The 17,209-nt window shown below is 38.8% G+C and overlaps 1 protein-coding gene across 4 annotated transcripts; it reads right to left on the bottom strand.

The window, feature by feature from the left end:
* Positions 1-767: 767 nt before the first annotated feature.
* On the bottom strand, positions 768-16,491 carry nr1h4 (nuclear receptor subfamily 1, group H, member 4). Of its 4 annotated transcripts, none has more exons than XM_034879422.1 (10): positions 16,298-16,491; positions 15,416-15,585; positions 10,661-11,038; positions 6,832-6,972; positions 5,360-5,526; positions 5,173-5,271; positions 4,759-4,858; positions 4,509-4,655; positions 2,038-2,151; positions 768-1,927 (listed from the first exon to the last, which is right to left on the bottom strand). In XM_034879422.1, the coding sequence occupies exons 2-10, from the start codon at positions 15,507-15,509 to the stop codon at positions 1,689-1,691; spliced, it is 1,479 nt and encodes a 492-aa protein (XP_034735313.1). In that variant the 5' UTR covers positions 15,510-15,585; positions 16,298-16,491; the 3' UTR covers positions 768-1,688. The 4 variants fall into 4 exon arrangements, with proteins under 4 accessions (XP_034735313.1, XP_034735314.1, XP_034735315.1 ...); XM_034879423.1 differs by having other exon boundaries at positions 5,360-5,502; positions 16,298-16,484; XM_034879424.1 differs by lacking the exon at positions 16,298-16,491 and adding an exon at positions 12,390-12,542 and having other exon boundaries at positions 15,416-15,480.
* Between the last annotated feature and the right edge of the window lie 718 nt (positions 16,492-17,209).

Below are 17,209 nucleotides of genomic sequence, written 5' to 3' on the forward strand. Positions count from 1 at the left end.
GCAGCACGATGTACAGCTTGTGAAATAAGTAATAAAATTGGGGGTTTGGTTTACAAATAAATTTACTTTTCAAATTCAAATGTACTAGATGTACTTTTCAAACTCATTTAGATGTTTTTAAAAGCATTTTTTACATGTAAAAAATATTATTGCATGGCAAAGAATATTATGTAAATGATGTATGGTTTATCAAAATCTACTTATTGTAAAAATTAGATTTAGAGATACATCATGGTCATGTGAGTGATAGTCATAACATGGAACTTTTTTATTGTAGATATATCTGTACTGTATATCTTATGATGTTAAATGGGAATTAGCTTTATATGTGCAGTAAACTAAATAAATGCATACACTTCAACAAATTCAAAAGGTCTTGTTTCTTCTAAGTCAAATGCTAATGATGCCATCTGTTTCATTCACTGTTAGTTATATTAATGCTATTAATGCTGGTGCTAAAATGCAAAGTTAGCTGCTGTAACATCTTTGTTACTTCCACTTATACACAGTTCTCAACATATAAAAACTCCCCACAGATATTTCTACTACTGTTACCACTCAGGTGGTGGTGAATTTACTGCTGCAGCAACTACTAAAACTTTTGCTACCGAGTCACGCCTACTTCAACTTTAGCAATAATAGCAGTATACTAAAAATGAAGATAGAGAAAAGGAAAGAAAGAGCTTTACAAAAAGGAAAATTGAGAAACCATTCAAAAGTCAAACCAATTTACAACCCTAATTTTACAAATTAAAAACTGTCAGCAGCAGTGTTAAAATGTTTTAATGATAAAAAATTGGCCAAACGTACAAAAACACAGCTATGGTCCTTTGATTGATTTGCATTTGTTCTGATACCCACTAAAATGAAATATTAGCAGAGGGTTAAATATAAGCATAACATAAAAAAGGGCATAGGAGTCGTTGTTTTTGTTAGTTGTTGCAGGTTATGAAGTGGAAGTGGGACACCACATTTTATCAGGGAAACACATATTAATATTTCTACAGCGTTTAGGGGTAATTTGAACATATTTCAGTTTAGTCAGAAAGATTAAAGAGAAACAATAACCATTATTTATTTTAAGTACCAGATGTCTGTGTGTTTACTCATTCATGGTAATATAACAGAATATATTCTGAAGAATGTTCCAACCTAAACCTTTCTTCTGTTACTCTTATTTATTGAAAACATACAACTTTTGTGTATTTACAGCAAGTAGCCTTTGTAGCAAGTACTATGAGTTTCACAAATAAAAAATAAATGTAGCCATTTTTAAGCTAAATGTAATCTCAACTTTACACTTCTTATCAGCACCTTTGCTTTGAATATGTTTCAGTGTTTGTACTTATCGGGCTAATCACATTGGGACTTCGAGATGTTTATCTTGAGGTATACAGTAAGAAAAAGTGTGCCAAATCCCATCCCTTCATAATTTCCAAAACGAGATTTGTCTGAGTTGGCTGAATCACACAGTAGATAGACATGCAACCAATGAGCAGAATAAACACAAACAATTCAGCCATTCACTGATACATTCACTGATGTATGATTAATGCCATCAACAGGTCACATTACATCTTCACATCATCCAGCATAAATATGCACTGTAGACCATGCCTTTGTCTTGCAAGTTTAAATGTTCATGTTATCATCCTTAGGTTACCACCTTCTTTGCTACTCCTGCTGTGTCACTGCACATCCCAGATCTCACAGAGCAGCGGTGTAAATTTTTGGTCGTTCATTCTCCAGGACGTTAGCATCTCTGCGTGGTAGTGGTTGAGTGTTCTCAGCTCCGTCAGACGGCCCAGGAGACGAGCAAAGTACTGTGGGTCCTGTGGGTGTTGCAGGACACACAGCTTCCTCAGCACGTCCAGCATGGTCTCCTGAAGTCTCTCCACAGCCGGATAATCCTTCACATAAGGCCGATCTGGAGAGGATGATACATTAGCCTTTTAGAATATCAAAAATATCAATTGTAGGAAACACACCTCACGTGAGTTTAAAAAATATGATTGAAAGCTGTTGATGCTGGCTCACCTGGTGTCAGAATGGTTACGGCGGTTAGAAGAGCCTGTTCCTCCTGGCCTATTTGGAGTTCCTCGATGCTTTTGTAAAAGTTGAACATGGGTGTCATGAATTCCTCTGACATACCTGCAGAAAAGGATGCATTCATATAATCAATTACTATTGCTTTAGCACATAAACAGTAGTACATTTATTTGCCTTACTCTGGATCGAAGATAAATTGTTACACACACAACAAAACGGTAGTCTTACATTTTAAAGCTAAAGTGTGAAGTTTGTCTCCCACATGAGGAATTTTAAGTAATGACAACAACACTGTTGTTGCATCCATATGGCACAAGCCTTCCATGATCGCACACCAACCCCACCCCTCCTCCACATAGTTACTTGTGACCAAGGAGGAAAATTGGATTAAAAAAAATAATGGACTCTTCCAAAGAGGTAATTATAATATCTTCAGTGAAGCTTCTGTGTGCAAAAGTTGCCGGACAACACCATTTTGTAAACATAGCCTTGCTGAGAATAACAGACTTTTGTGGAGCTGATAGGCTTAATTAGCTTTGTACCAACTCATTTTGCCATAGTTTGAATGTAACGGATGTCCATGATTATTAAAAAATGTTGAATATAAAGTTAGAATATTTTGAAATGTTACAGTTTTAAATCTGCTGTAGCAACCTATTTATATTAATTGGGAATCTTTCACCAAATGTAAAATATAAACTTGAACATTGTAAACTGACATTGTCTGTTGCTTAACTTTCAAAATAAGAGCTGATCTGTGTTTGTATGCAGATGATGTTAGTTTGTATAGTGATCATGTGACAAACTGTGACGTGTCAAAGGGGGTTCAGGACAAAGAACAGTCAACACAGTCAAAGTGTTTTATCTGGTATGATGCGTGTACAGAACATGCAGAAGGAAGAGCAGTAAAAGAGTAGAAAGAACTTGTGTTACATAACAATCTGCACTTTGATCCAAGACATTCAACAGTCCTCCCTAATCTGCATTATTGTTCATCTATTTGGTCAACAGGAAAATAAACCTGATCTCACACAGAAGGAGAGCAGCATTTCTAGTTCTCCACATATTGCAAGTATTCTGGTGTTCTTTTATTTCTGCAAACAGGGTACATGTGTGATCCAGTTTTTGACCAAGTTTGGACACTTATCCTTCAAACAGAACTGGAGAAAGATTAGGGGGAGAACTTTAAGAAAGAACATTAGAATAAAAAGGGTGAAGAAAAAGAGAACATAGCCATATATCTTTGCCCACGTTGATGAATATGTAGTCCAAAATATTAAGAACCTGACTGGTAAGCTGAGGATAGATCAGTGTAATATTGTAAATTATTCCACAAGAAGATTGCAACTGAAATTAACTGCATTGTGTTTTAACTCAGCTTGAATTATACATTTCTTGGTCATAAATTTGTACAAATTAAATAGTCTCAATGCAGTAGAATCCGTCGTCATTCATCTCTTTACAGGCGAACAATTTTGGGGAGCCCTTAAGCATGTAACAAATACAAACTTCTCTCAGTGTTCAGTAATAAATAAGGATGATTATTACAAACTGCTCTCTATACAATTTCAAATGTTTGGATCATTTTGCTCTTGCAAAATTTTACACTGGCCACATGTCATCCTTTCGATGCTCTGCAAACAAGCTGAGGGTGTCTGTCATCATCAAGCATTCAAAAATGCCAGTGGGGCTCAGAGGGAGAGAATTGGACAATAGCACCCTTGATGTTTTGATAAGGAACAATGGTCTCTTCAGACAGCTTTCTCTTATTCGCCCAGACTGGCCTTTCGTGTGAATGTCTCTTATCCCCACCATTCACACCAGAGCTGCACTGAGGGACCCAGTGACTCACACACACACACACACACACGTACTCCTGCCATCAATGTCTGTCTAACTGTCCAACCTGGTTGACATAATGACACCTCCCATAAATGATTTCTTAAAACCACCAAGCAGTAAACTATTTGATATGGGAGTTATGTGTAAACAGAGAGGCTGCTAAAAATAAAGGTACATCTTGGTGGTTTAATAAATGAAACCCGATGCTACAGAAGAGCTGGATTTGCTTCAAATGCTCTTCTTCTACCTGTCAGCATGCCCACACACATGCCTTAACTGAGTGAAACTATACCCAGTGAGGGTGTGTGTGCATGTGTAACGTACACCTAGCCAGAGATCAACAGGTCAGCACACATCTCCTGGCTGCATCACACAGATCGGGCGGATCAATTATTAAAGCAGGATCAGCCTAGAAACTACAAATGTCATGATGCTGCATGTATAGCCTGCTGGTAGAGCAAAAGCACCAACAACACTTGAAGGTAATGAATTAAGAGTAAATCTGTTCTAGTTCCACACTTATTTTACAATTATACAATAATTTGGATTATTTAGCTTGATGCAAGTTTAGAGGTGTAAGTTAGTGGCTTTTTTACGGATCACTGCAGTTGACTCACCACTATTGCGTACCCTCTCCTTTAAAACTTCTGTGTGTCCATTGGGCATCCTTTTGCTGAGAACCTGAGCTGATCGCAGAAACATGGCCTCCACAGCCGAACCCTTCAGCAGAGCGATCTGATCCTCACGATCCAGAGTAAGAAAGCCTGCCAGAGGCGTCAAACCACCCATTTCAAACAGCATTATGTTATCATCCATTGTCCAAGTGTAATAAAAGTCTGTATTCTGTAAGATACTAGCAAACAATACCTGGAATATTTTTTGTAAACTCCACCAGAACTTGAACTTGACTTGTTGCCATTTCTGTCAATAGGAGGAAGTTTTCCTCTGCGCTGTACTGTTCTTGGAGCTGTAGGAGAAACAACATGAGTGACTAAAAAGATCAGATCAACAGAAAGAAGACTGATCAAGCTACCACACCAGTGGTTGGTTACATCAACTAGGTTTAGCAGCTATGGCGGCATCAGAGGTCCGAATGGTCTAAGTGAAGCGTCTTTCTGTACTTGCTTTGAGCTGCACTCTCTGTTCCCAGTGTTCAGGAACTCATCTATTAGATCTTTCATCCATTCATTGAACCTTTTATTTATCTTTGAAAGATCTTCAAAAGATCAATGTTCATTATCAAAATAGTGTGGGAAAAAGGTGATATTGAGGATGATATACCAGCTTTTTGGTCACGTCTTGAGGAATTTGATGTTTGTTGTAAGCATCCACGATGGATTTCACCAGCGCTTGCTGCTCTTTGGTGATTTTAACTTTTTCCTGAAAAGAAAAAAGTCAAAGTCTATATGACTCAGTGAATTTGGAGGAAATATGAAAATTCCCAAGACACTACAGAGGTTGTGATTACCTTCGACAGTTTGGTGGTAGAGGTGACCTGTTTGTTGTCCGTGTTGTCCGCCCCCTCTGTCTCATCTCCAGTTGACTGTCCCGGAGAGGCCTTGGTGTTCTTCCGCAGCCTTTTAGACTTGCACTGGATCTCTGTCAGCAGGCCTGCCAGCGGTGATGAAGGCTTCACTATGTGTGTTAAATACCTCACAGCTCTTTAGTCAACAGCATTTTTAAATGTTCTTTTTCATTTATCACGAGCCCGTATTCACATCAGTGCCAATACTGAAAAGTGGAGTGAGAATCTTAACTGTAATATGCTGCCAATAATACTTTAACATCATATAGTATATTATATTCAGTGTGACGTAATCCATAGATGTCAATGATCCACAAGTAACATCTTACATTTAAATCCTTGATTTATTGTCTTGTTTCATTCAATTCAAATTCAAGTACTGCATCTGCTTTGTAATCTTACTATGTGTTTTTTTAACAGTAACTTTGTTTTACTTTTACTGTAGCACTGGCCATATTTTCCGTTAATTAATTTTACTTTAACATCCTTTATTATGTTAACTTGTTCTAATGCTAATGGATGAATGCAAAACTTTCTTAGTCCTTTACATTTCTATCAGAGTTCAATCAAAAAAGAATTTCAAGACTTGAGGGAAAGCCAGGAGAGCAAAACCATTCTATCCAGAGAATTAGCATCTGTCTTTTCACACCATGACTGAAAAAATGTCTAATTTGTTGAGCTCTCATTACTCCAGCGGGCAGAGTCATGAATGCCTGCCACCCTGCAATATTCATCACAACTTGCCTGAACTATTTATGAGCAACAGGAGTCCAGTCCATCATCCTGCTCTTTTAAACTGGCAGCTCTTAATAGACCCAACAACTAATCATCCTCCAAAGATTCCAAAAGGTTCACATTTACTAATTCTGTTCCTCATATTAAGGTGTGCTCAGCTTATTAAAAATACAGAAGACATTCCCAAATACAAATGTTTGAAGAAAACAACACTTCGTAGCATTTCTTTTAATGACTGCAGCTACTTTGAAGGTGTTCATTTCCTTAAATGGATCTTAAGGTGTCTTAACTGCTTCTATTCCTGTAACAGTAACAATAGTTGTACGTTTCTATTGTGTGATATAAGCCATGTCAGAACGGATAATGGGGGCTCACTGCGACAGCCTTTGACAGGCTCTTTTGACTCTACTGATTAGACATTAATGTGTGTGTGTGTGTGTGTGCGTGTGTGTGTGTGTGTGTGTGCGTGCGTGTGTGTGTGTGTGTGTGTGTGTGTGTGTGTGTGTGTGTGTGTGTGTGTGTAAGCGCACGTGGGCGATGCAAATCAGCTTGAATTGAGGCATCATAGTAAGCAGAAATGTGTCTACAAGTCATTCATTTCCCATCACATTGATTAATTACTGCCTGTTGGGGCATCCTGGACAAGGAACCAGAGTCTCCTAACTATCAATGATACTCACATTCGGCTAGCATGCCCATCTCTTTGCACTTTCTTAGCCGACACTCCTGGCATTTCCGGCGCATGTACATGTCCATCTCACAGTTTCCGCCAGTCTTGCATTTGTAAACAGCGTTCTTGGTTATGCTCCGTCTGAAAAAACCTGAACGTGGTTGAAAAAGAGGTATTATCATGGGCAAGGTACAGAAGATACAAAGCCAAGACATTTTGTACATTAGTATTTTCTGATGGGCCACACTATTATACGGTGGTGGTAATTACATTCACTTAAAGCAACATTATTTAACTATTTGGGGGGAGGGCAGCCCCGGTGTCGTGCCAGACTGAAGATGGGGCAATAAAACCAGGTTAACTAAGGCATCTATGGACATCATGCCAGGGACAAAGACACCAAAGAGGATGTTGATGGAGGAAGCTAAGAAAAGAAAAGGAGAGAGTCACCCAGCAAGAGGCTGCTATACAAAAATCTCGGAATGGCTTTAAGTCGTTGGCAGGAGTTTGGCAAAATAAAAGGCTGCAAGACAGATGCAGAACTCGCCATCTTGCTCATGGACTAGTAAGTAATATTAGCTGGCTTGCTATGTCTTGTGTTGTTGCAAACTTCATGTTTGGCTGTAGTAGCAAAGGTGTCGACTCACTAGTTTTTTATCAGAAGTAATGCAGTCGTACAGCGCACTTCTACATGTACAGCAGTGTAGAAGTAAGCCTAATTGCACAAAATTACTTCCAGAAGTACTTGTACATTATTGGCATTTATTACTACTTGAACGGAAATACCTCTGCATTGGACTTTGCATTTATCTAATGAACATTATGCAATCTAAATTATCTCCATCTCATCCAACGGCAACAGTTAATAGCTGCTTGCACAAAAAGTGAGAAAATAATAATAAATATATACAACCCTTCAATAGAGCCGATTCTGCATATTGATTGGTCATAGTTATGGTACTTAAATCTATATTAACAGATTTGTTTGGGTTTTTGATGTACACATCCAGCAGACACAGAGCAAGATTATTATTCATCTGGAGTCTTGTTTCTGTAAAGTAAAACTACTAAAACTACTATGTAAAAAATCAGTTAGAAGTAAAAATCTTGCAGTAAACATTTTACTTAAGTAAAAGTATGTAAGTATCATCAGGAAAATGTATTTTAAATACAAAACAGTTCTTTCAATCACATGTTTAATGGGTTATTCTTTTAGCTGTACTTGTTGACCTATAAAGTGTTGGGTAGTTTAATTCAAAATTAAACCTTGTATTTTCATAAAGTAGATGTGTGTAAAAAGATTTGTGTGCAAAAATCTTAATTTGCAAAGTAACTCGTAAATAAAAATGTCAGATTTAGGAAGTGGAGTTAAAATTACAATATTTTTCTCAAAAATGTAGCAACAAGCCAACAAGCAGCAGGGTCGGGTGATAATTCTCTGTAGGTACAAGTGACACCGTCCACATACACATAATTAGGGTGCGAATACTGAAAAAAGCAGAGAGGGGGACGTTTTTTGATCATGTACCACAAAACAAAAACTGCAAAATTTAAAACCTCATTGCAATACCATGGATATAGTGCCACTTGGCCAGGCATGCCAAACACTTAAATATGCACTTCAGTATTCATTGGAAAATACAGCGCTTTCAAGCTGGAGCGCATGGTTCACTTCGCAACAAAAAAATACTTTCACCCAAGAAACGCTTGTTCATTCCTCAGGAATGTCTTAATCCAAACCACAATTTTATTCCTAAATTTAGTTGTTTAGTAGGCTAAACTTAACTGTGATCGCTGCATGACGCTAACCTTTTTCTGGCTAAACTCCACTACCATGGCCTCTGGCGGTACCTGTAGCTGGCTCACAGTTACCTAATGATGGCTAAAGAACTGCCGCTGGTAGCCGGCGTCCCGAAGCTCTGTAAATTCAACAACTTGCTGCTTAGATTGTATCATTCTATCACACTAAAGACTATTCACATTACAGCACTTTTACTTACTTTATTTAGTTTAAAATACTTACATCATGGTCTATATTATGGTCTATTGGTGAAGTAGCATTGATCACTTTTAGGGGGGCATACATTTTGTCCCCTGTGGTTAAAAATACTTCAGCAGAGGCAGTAATATATAGACTAGAAAGGGGGAAATCCCACGCATCCCCCAGGCAAATTGCACACTGCACATAATCGACTGAGCCATTGGCACGAACATTTAATAGATAATCCTTCTGCTCTTAACTTGAGCTAACTTATTATTTCAGAACTTTTTGGGAGTTGTTTTTCTCATTGTGGTATTTCTACTGTACTACTTTTGACAGTATGTATTTCACGCAACCTTTCCCTCATTAAACTAGATAAGGACAAGCTGTTAATGTGATATAAATGAAATTTGGAGGTTACACAGTGTTAATAATGTCAATGAGAGAATCCTGTGAACCCAGCTGCAATGTCCCAGACAGGAAGAGCAGCAGGGCAAAACACACACACACACACACACGTGCTGAATAACTTTGGAACAGTTATTAGACATTCTGACATAGAACATTTAGCAGAATGACATGCATTAGCGTAACTGAGCTCAGGTTGCTTCTGCTTTGTACAGCAGAAAGCTGAGAGGGAACCCAATCTGGCAGCAGTACCGGGTAGACCTGCGTCTATTCTCAGTCAGAGAGAGGCCAGCTGCCGCACTCCTGGCATTGTCCAACCTCACAGTGTGGAATTACACTCATATCCATTCACCCGGTGGTTTGGCAGGAATCTCAGCAACTTCACATTGTCATAAAAACACAGCTAAAGGCCACCACCCCTTTGTAACCAAGTGGATCATATTTACATGGAGAATGGTTGTAAAATTACTGTAATATTGTCTTCCATTCTTTTTCCATCCTCTTTAAATCGGGATCCATTTTCTACAGCTTGAGAAGTCACAGTCAGACCTGAACTTGATGTACTGTAAGATTGCATGGATTTACTGCCTGTCCCCGGCATGTAATTAAATGTTATCAACAGTAGTACGCTACAGTGTACAGCAGTAGTAGTAATTGTTGTAAAGTATGATTAAACAACTCTTAATCAGTTTTTATCAACAGCACACAAACCAGGAACAAAGAAATCAGATGCAGCACAGAAGCTTATTCCTGAAAAAGAACTGTCACGGCATGACCAAAACTATTATATTAATTACAAATGACAAATGTGCATGTGTTAATTACTCTTCAGCAGCTGCTGTTTGGCCTTTAGATATTAACACCCCTGTCAAAGTCAACAACTAAAGACATACATTTTATTTTGTGGGGCAAATGTCACTCTGACATACTGTACGTCTGTAGAATGACATTTCCACTTTGCTTTTTGAATCTATAACAAGGCCCCAGACCCCTAATGACATTGACTCTTAATATGGAATCCTCCTCCACTATATACCTGTCTTCTGCAAATTCTACATATCCTGAACCTTTGCACATCCCTTCACATTTTTTGCACATCCATACAGTCTCTTTTTTCTTAATGTTAAATAGTTATATATGCATGTGTTATTTGTGTCTGCATTTCTTTTTTCATATCCATGTTAAATATGTTTATCAATGCACCAACAACCAAGACAAATTCCTCAAATGCAAATTACCTGGAAATTAATCCCTTCTGATTCAGATTTCTGATTCTGACTCTTTGTCTGTGCCTGTACATTAAACCGTATAAACACAGACATTCACATATATACTTTGAAAGCAAATGTAAACAAATCTGCCAGAACAGAGCGCAGTATAAAAATGTTAGTTAGTTGTTTTGCACTTAAAATCCTGCACATTTCTGTCACTACAGCGACGCTTTCCTCACCTTTACATCCCTCACAGGTAAGCGCGTTATAGTGGTATCCAGAGGCCTTGTCTCCACACACCACACACAGTTCCTCCCCTTTGACCCTTCCAGCCTGCGACATGTGCCGGGTCCTCTTGCACACAGCAGGCACCACAGCAGACACATCCTCCATCTCAGCATCAAAGTTGACCTCCAGCGGTCCTTTCCTCAGTTCATATATCCCCGTGTGTGAATACCATTCATCTCCATTGTACTGTGGGTAGTAGTTCTGACTGGAGTAGTATGGTGTGGAAGACATGGTCGGCTCTATGCATGGGTATTGCATGCTGGGATAGCTGGTGAAAGGTAAGATGTCGGGATCCTGCAAGAGAGGACTTCCTTGATCTGCCAGAATATCTAAAACAGAGGAAGAAGAAGGATTGTAAAACTGCTTAAAACAGACCACTGCCTCCCTTTTTGTTGGTTTTGATTTAAGCTGGATATTGAGGCCTTCTTTAGTGAATGGTGATAGGTTAGTTGTCTCATTGCATAACTATAAGGGCAATCAGAGAGCGCATACCTCTACCAAGGCCATGCTTCTCACAATTGTCCCGCTTTTTTGATCCGCTCCACAATTTGATGGGTTTTCCTTTTCCCATGCTACACCCTTCCACTAAGTTTCATGACAATCGGGCTAGTAGATTTTCACTAATGCTGCTGACAAACAAACCCGCAAACCTAGTCGGAAACATAACCTCCTTGGCGGAACTAAATGTGGAACCAAATAATGTCAGCTGAAGTTATCTCCATGTCAGCTGAGAAAACTCATTCTGCTGACAATGATTTTTAGATGTGGTTAGAAGCTTTTAAAAAAAGCTTCTGAAAGGGACTTGAATTAAGCAAATTGTCTGCTTTCTGTTTCATGTTATAACTTGAGCTTTGTGAGCCAAAGACAAATTTCCAACCTAGTGGAAAATAAAGACATTTTCTATTTTATTAAACAACCCATTTCAATGTATTAATAATAACTCATATAACTCAAAAACTCCAAGCCTCGTATAACTTGGACTAAGCTCATCTGAAAACAGTTAAATATCAATACCAAAGGCTCTAAATCACCCGTTTGTCACAGGGGGATCACGGTCCGTGCAACATTAACTTCCTATCATGAAAACCACAAGATAGTTTTATTTCAAGTGGATCACTGCAAAAGCTTGTCATGTAGAAACTGGCTCAGCAGTAGTAGGTAACCCTCTCAACACATATAACAAACCTGTAAATAATTAACAACTTGCTTTCACAGAGCACACTGTGCCTTTTAAGAATGACATTCAACCTCCACTCTAAACAAGATGGCACGTTTGAAATGGATATAAGAATAGTAAGCGGCAGAGCAGACACACATTTACTGAGAGGTTTGTGCCTTGACACAGAAGTCCAGGGTTTGAATCTGACCTGGGACAATTTCCTGCATGGCTTCTCCCTCTCTCTCCGCTTTCTCACCTAGCTGTCCTATGAAATTAAGTTGGAAAAGCCCAAAAGATCGTTCCAGAAGTGTGACATTTCACAACATAAAATTCCCTTTGAAAACAGCAGCAGAGGGATGGTTTCAAAGACCATTTGTAGTTTATTATAATCCTTCAAATCAATTCTGTCATTACCTGACACACTCAACGCTAATGCATCTAAATCATCTGGACCTTGAGTCTGTAAATAAAGAAATATATATATAGTAATGCAACTCCTGTTCAGTATATGTAACACTGACCTCTTGAAGACTTGGTCTGGACCATGGCCATCTCTGTGCAACCAAACACACAAACTATTCAGAGACTTTAGTCTCTGATGCCAACAGTCCTGCTGTGTTTTGTAGAACAGTCCTTCCTTTGCTTCTAACTAACAAATCATCTTCCATTTATTTCTTTTGATGGGAAAGACGTGAGAACGGCAGATCAAGTACTGAACTCCTTGGCGCTTACTTGAGAAATCCCAAGAAGAGCAAAGGTTGCCTCTGCTACTCATTAACCACACAGTCACATTTCTTGACATTGTTCCAAGTAGCTGGGTATGGTGTGTATAGTCACTTCCAGATTTGGGCAACACCAGCTGACTGCTACTGTATGGTGAGATTTTAAGCCGCCAGACCTGGATGTGAACTGTTTCAAGATAATCAGGTGGATGTACTTTTTTTTTTTGCAGGTGCAGGGTATTTATTTTCCACCTACATGTTTGTATTCTCTTTTAAATCTAAGATCAGATTGATTTTTGAAATATCTAGATTTGTACCAGCCAAGCATTCTTTTAAGATGCCTTATCAGATAAACTCTGCACTGTTCCCCTCAATCGTTCAACCAACCGTCATGTTCATAATGTTTTTAGATGAATTGGTTATTTAAAAGTTCAACAGTTATCTTGGAATTATTGATGTTCAGTTTTTCTTCTTGTTTTTTTCTTTTTCAGTTGGCTCAGTCGAGATTGCATTTGTACAACAATCACTTGGAGTGACAAAAGATGGACATTTTAATCATTGATCTATTTTTAGCAAAGCTACATTTCCCTTCCATGCTTTTTCACCAACTAGTTTGCAGCGTGTGGTGTTATGGTGTTACAACTCACTTGGACAGGTTGGAGGTGGGCCTTGTGCTGTCAGCCTATAATAATGGTTAGTTGATTGCTTGTGACAATAAATGTACGGCTCAGCCTCTCACCAAACTATTTGTAATTGTATTTGCATGGACAAAAACACAAATATTTAAACATTTTCTTCGAATACATTTAACTTTTTTCTGTGTAATTGTTTGTAAAATTTGTGTGAAAAGAAACGCAGGACTAATTCTAAATTATTAAGGCTGGGTTGGCTGCCAAATACTATTGACTGTTGCAACTAACATGGGAATCACCTCTGCATGCCATTTGAGCCCTAAAAGAAGAAAATATGTAATTCACACACACTAAACACATAGATATTTTCCAATATTTCATTAAATGCATGAGGTATGCCTAGGCTAAATATTGTTTTGATAATGACATTATAAAAATGATTCCTATGACTCATACAGTACAAAGGCTACAGTAGCTGGATAATGTTAACTGCCGTTATCAACCTTCCTGTAAAACTCACCACAAGTTTGTAGGTCTTTTTCCTCATGCTGGCCCTTACAAAACCCACAAGCTGACACTACGACAAACTACATTCAACTACGTTACAATGGCCTACACAGTACAGCAGCAAAGACTCTAACGGACTTTTGGGGGTTCAGGGTTTAACCGGACAGTTACATGAGTTCCACTTTTTCAATATTTGTTATGGTCACACTTAAATATTATTTGTATTATGGTCACTTGTTTTGCTATATTATTTAATTACATATTCAATATAATTTGAATGTCACTTACTTACACTGCAATATTTTTTTGTACTATGGAAACCTCCCTTTACTTTACTTAACAATACCTTTTATTAAATGCCACTTAACATTCATTCAATACCTTTTGCACATTTTCTGTTGTTTGCTTGTTGTTTGTATACTTGTTTGTTTTTTTGCTCTTTACTGTAAGAAACTGCTGCTGCTGCTGCTGTAAAAACGGAATTTCCCCACTGTGGGATGAATGCAGTATTATCTAGTCTAATCTAACCAACTAGAGGCATCCCTGTGGGATTGTGCGATTGTGTAGCATTGTGGGTAATGGAGTACTTATCCAAGACATGGCAAATAAAATACATTTATCTCATAACAAGGCTTGGTTCCCCATGAACGTTTGGAATCTATATGAGCATTTACAATTAGTCATGTCGTGGCTGGTTCCAAGTCTACCATCAAACAATTGTATGGCTTCTACTGTAGGTGGGACTGTTGAGGTATATTTGTGTTGCCACGTGTCTTTAACTTGCATTCTATCTAACTTCCATCAGGACGCGACTCCACTGGTAGCAAAACAAAGTCAGTTTTATAGAAGTCCTTGGGGAAATGAAACCTACTTCTCACTTGATTTATTAACACAGAATGCATTTTGATATTAAATTTATAGTTTCACACGCTGTTTTCAAGTGTTCTTCAATACAGCATGATGTTCATGTTGTAAATGATGGACCCATTTACTTTAAAATTGACGATAAAGCAGGGCCTGCTTTAGGATGTGGCTACTCACTGACCAGTCAATCATGATAGAGGTTTGGCAATGCTTAGCATGGTCTTGCGGGCATTAAAATAACTATTAATATGTTTTTGGGTGTTGATGTGTTTTTGTCTTAAATTTACCTCTTTGACCTCTTGGTTTACCAAAAAAAAAAAAGGCTTGTTCAGGGTCTGGTTGCACACTGCCAACCAAGCTAGTGCTAGCGTTAGCTGGTACTTTTAGGGAAAGTATGCAGATTTCAACCAGTTATGGGCACTGCTGAACATGCTGATAAGCAGCTACAGTGCCGTCCGTGTTCACCTGCTGGCAAAACTCCACCAGATGATTCTCTTCAGCCGGTTTAGTTTCCCTCTTTAGCTTATAGTATAGTGCAGCACTACTAAACCGTAGGTGACATTAGCTTGGCCGCGTCTTCTTGCCCAGCTCCAAACCCTTGTCCAAATATGGGCATGTCCGGTTTGAAATAACCAAGATGGCAATGGCCAAATGCCAAACTCAAGGCTTCAAAACTGTAGCCCACACACCAATGGGTGACGTCCCCATCCAGTATTTTTTAGAGTCTATGCTGTCAGCATGTTAGTTTCCATTAGCATTTAGATCAGAACACCACTGTGGGGGTGTAGACTCTTCTTTCTGTGAGCTGCCAAGTAGACTTACCAAACAAGTGGGGGCTCTCTGAGATGGAGAATTCATCGCTGGGTGGGATTTGCAGAGGTCCCACCACATTGATGTCAGGGCACCACTCATTCATTCAGGATGGTCGTCGGGCACCAAATTAGAAAACACAGGTTGGAATGAGTAGTGGTAAGGTAGGTCTGTGTTTACTTCTGTAACAAGCATAAAAATAACGTAATTGGTAAAGCATTGAGAAAAACTTTTGGACACCTTTATAGGTCTGCAGGATCCTCTGAAACCTGCATTGCAATGTAATTAAACATCAGCCTCGGAGTCTCTGCATTAACACAACTGACAGGTCTTCTCTCCCACACATGGATAAGATGTTAAGTAGCTGTATGCAGAAGGTGGAGGATGAAGGTCAGGCAACAACGAGGCCTTCCCAAGAGCATGTCATGGAAAGAAAACTTTCTTTCTACCTCCTCTCAGAATAGTACATGTCACATTTTCTTGCACATACGTTAGGGCTCAGAATGTATCACAAGATCCTTATTGTCTTATGTAATATCATTTTGCGAAACATTAGTTATGCAAGCCTTCAGTCTTAGTTAGCAATGGTAAAACCTGAACTGTAGAATGTACACTAAGGTGTAAGGTCAATAACAGACATATTTTTAAACTTGTCCAAAACATGGGAAATATTATTTATAGAATTCACCTGCCACATTTTTTTAATTAACTCAGTATAATTTCCCTTGAGATCCAAAAGCAACCCACAAGGATTCAAAAACCTCCAGTCCAATCTAACAACCCACACAACAGCCAAACATACTTTAGACACAGTGGCACGCCGCAGGCTCATAACAAGTCACCTGCTCAGCAGAGAACATGAAATATGTTCAGACTCAATCTCATAGTTCTTACCTTTTCCCAGGCAGTTGTTGTTAAATTCTTGCCCGCTAACTTTCCTCTTTTTCAACCTTGTTTCTGATATCCATGCCGTGAGCTACAGCTCAATCAATATTTACTCACGAACATTAAGCTGCTTGTGTCTGGGCTCCAGTGAGAGCATGTGTGACTAGTTGAGGTCAGGGAGAAATGGATGGTGGTTATTAATTAAACTGTCCATTCCTGTCCATGTCATCCTGCTTCCAAAAAAATCCCTCTTTATCTCACCAAGACAAGAGGCTGCCTCATGAATTCTACAGCAGACCAGAAATCCCCCCCACACACTCACAAACATCACACATTGAATATGGATCCTGCCATTAGCAAACAGCTGGTGTTACTTTTGTTTTGTTTTCTTTGACTGAAAACAGAACATCAGGGTGTCTTTTGTTCCCTGCAACAGTTAGGACAGGAAGGAATTAAGGTTATTATAAAAAATCATCTCAAAGCAGACTGTGGCAGTCATTGCCATCCGTCCTTGAACTAATCAAAGCCATTTCATCATGTCACTGCAATGTGCAGTACCAGTCTGCACCACTTTTCTATATAACAGCACTTTCCTACCGTTGCTGTTGTCTTTGCAACTCAAAAATTGACTCACACACAGGAAATCAAATCATTATCATCTTTATCTTCCTTAATTTGTCCCAAAACTCAAAGGTTTAATCATTAACGGGTTGTTGCTACATCCAAAGAGGCCCTTCTGAGTCAACAGACTCTCTCTGAAATAAACAAAACCTTTGCCATGGGCTGCTGGCTGTTTTGTGGACTATCTGATCTGTGTTTGCGAGCATATGGGGAATGAGCTGGCTGCGATGGCCTCGGGAAAAAGAACGGACACAACTCTACTGAACATATAACATGCATTTACACATACAGCAGTCAAAG

This window comes from Etheostoma cragini, chromosome 8, assembly GCF_013103735.1.
Source record: "Etheostoma cragini isolate CJK2018 chromosome 8, CSU_Ecrag_1.0, whole genome shotgun sequence".
In the NCBI taxonomy this organism is placed as follows: domain Eukaryota; kingdom Metazoa; phylum Chordata; class Actinopteri; order Perciformes; family Percidae; genus Etheostoma; species Etheostoma cragini.

Excerpts from the sequence above, each read along its gene's own strand:
- nr1h4 (XM_034879422.1), bottom strand. The coding sequence starts at position 15,509 with ATGAATGAGTGGTGCCCTGACATCAATGTGGTGGGACCTCTGCAAATC. Across the intron at positions 4,656-4,758 it reads GTTTACAAAAAATATTCCAG|GCTTTCTTACTCTGGATCGT; the intron begins GTATTGTTTGCT and ends CGCCTCTGGCAG. Across the intron at positions 1,928-2,037 it reads CGTAACCATTCTGACACCAG|ATCGGCCTTATGTGAAGGAT; the intron begins GTGAGCCAGCAT and ends CATCCTCTCCAG.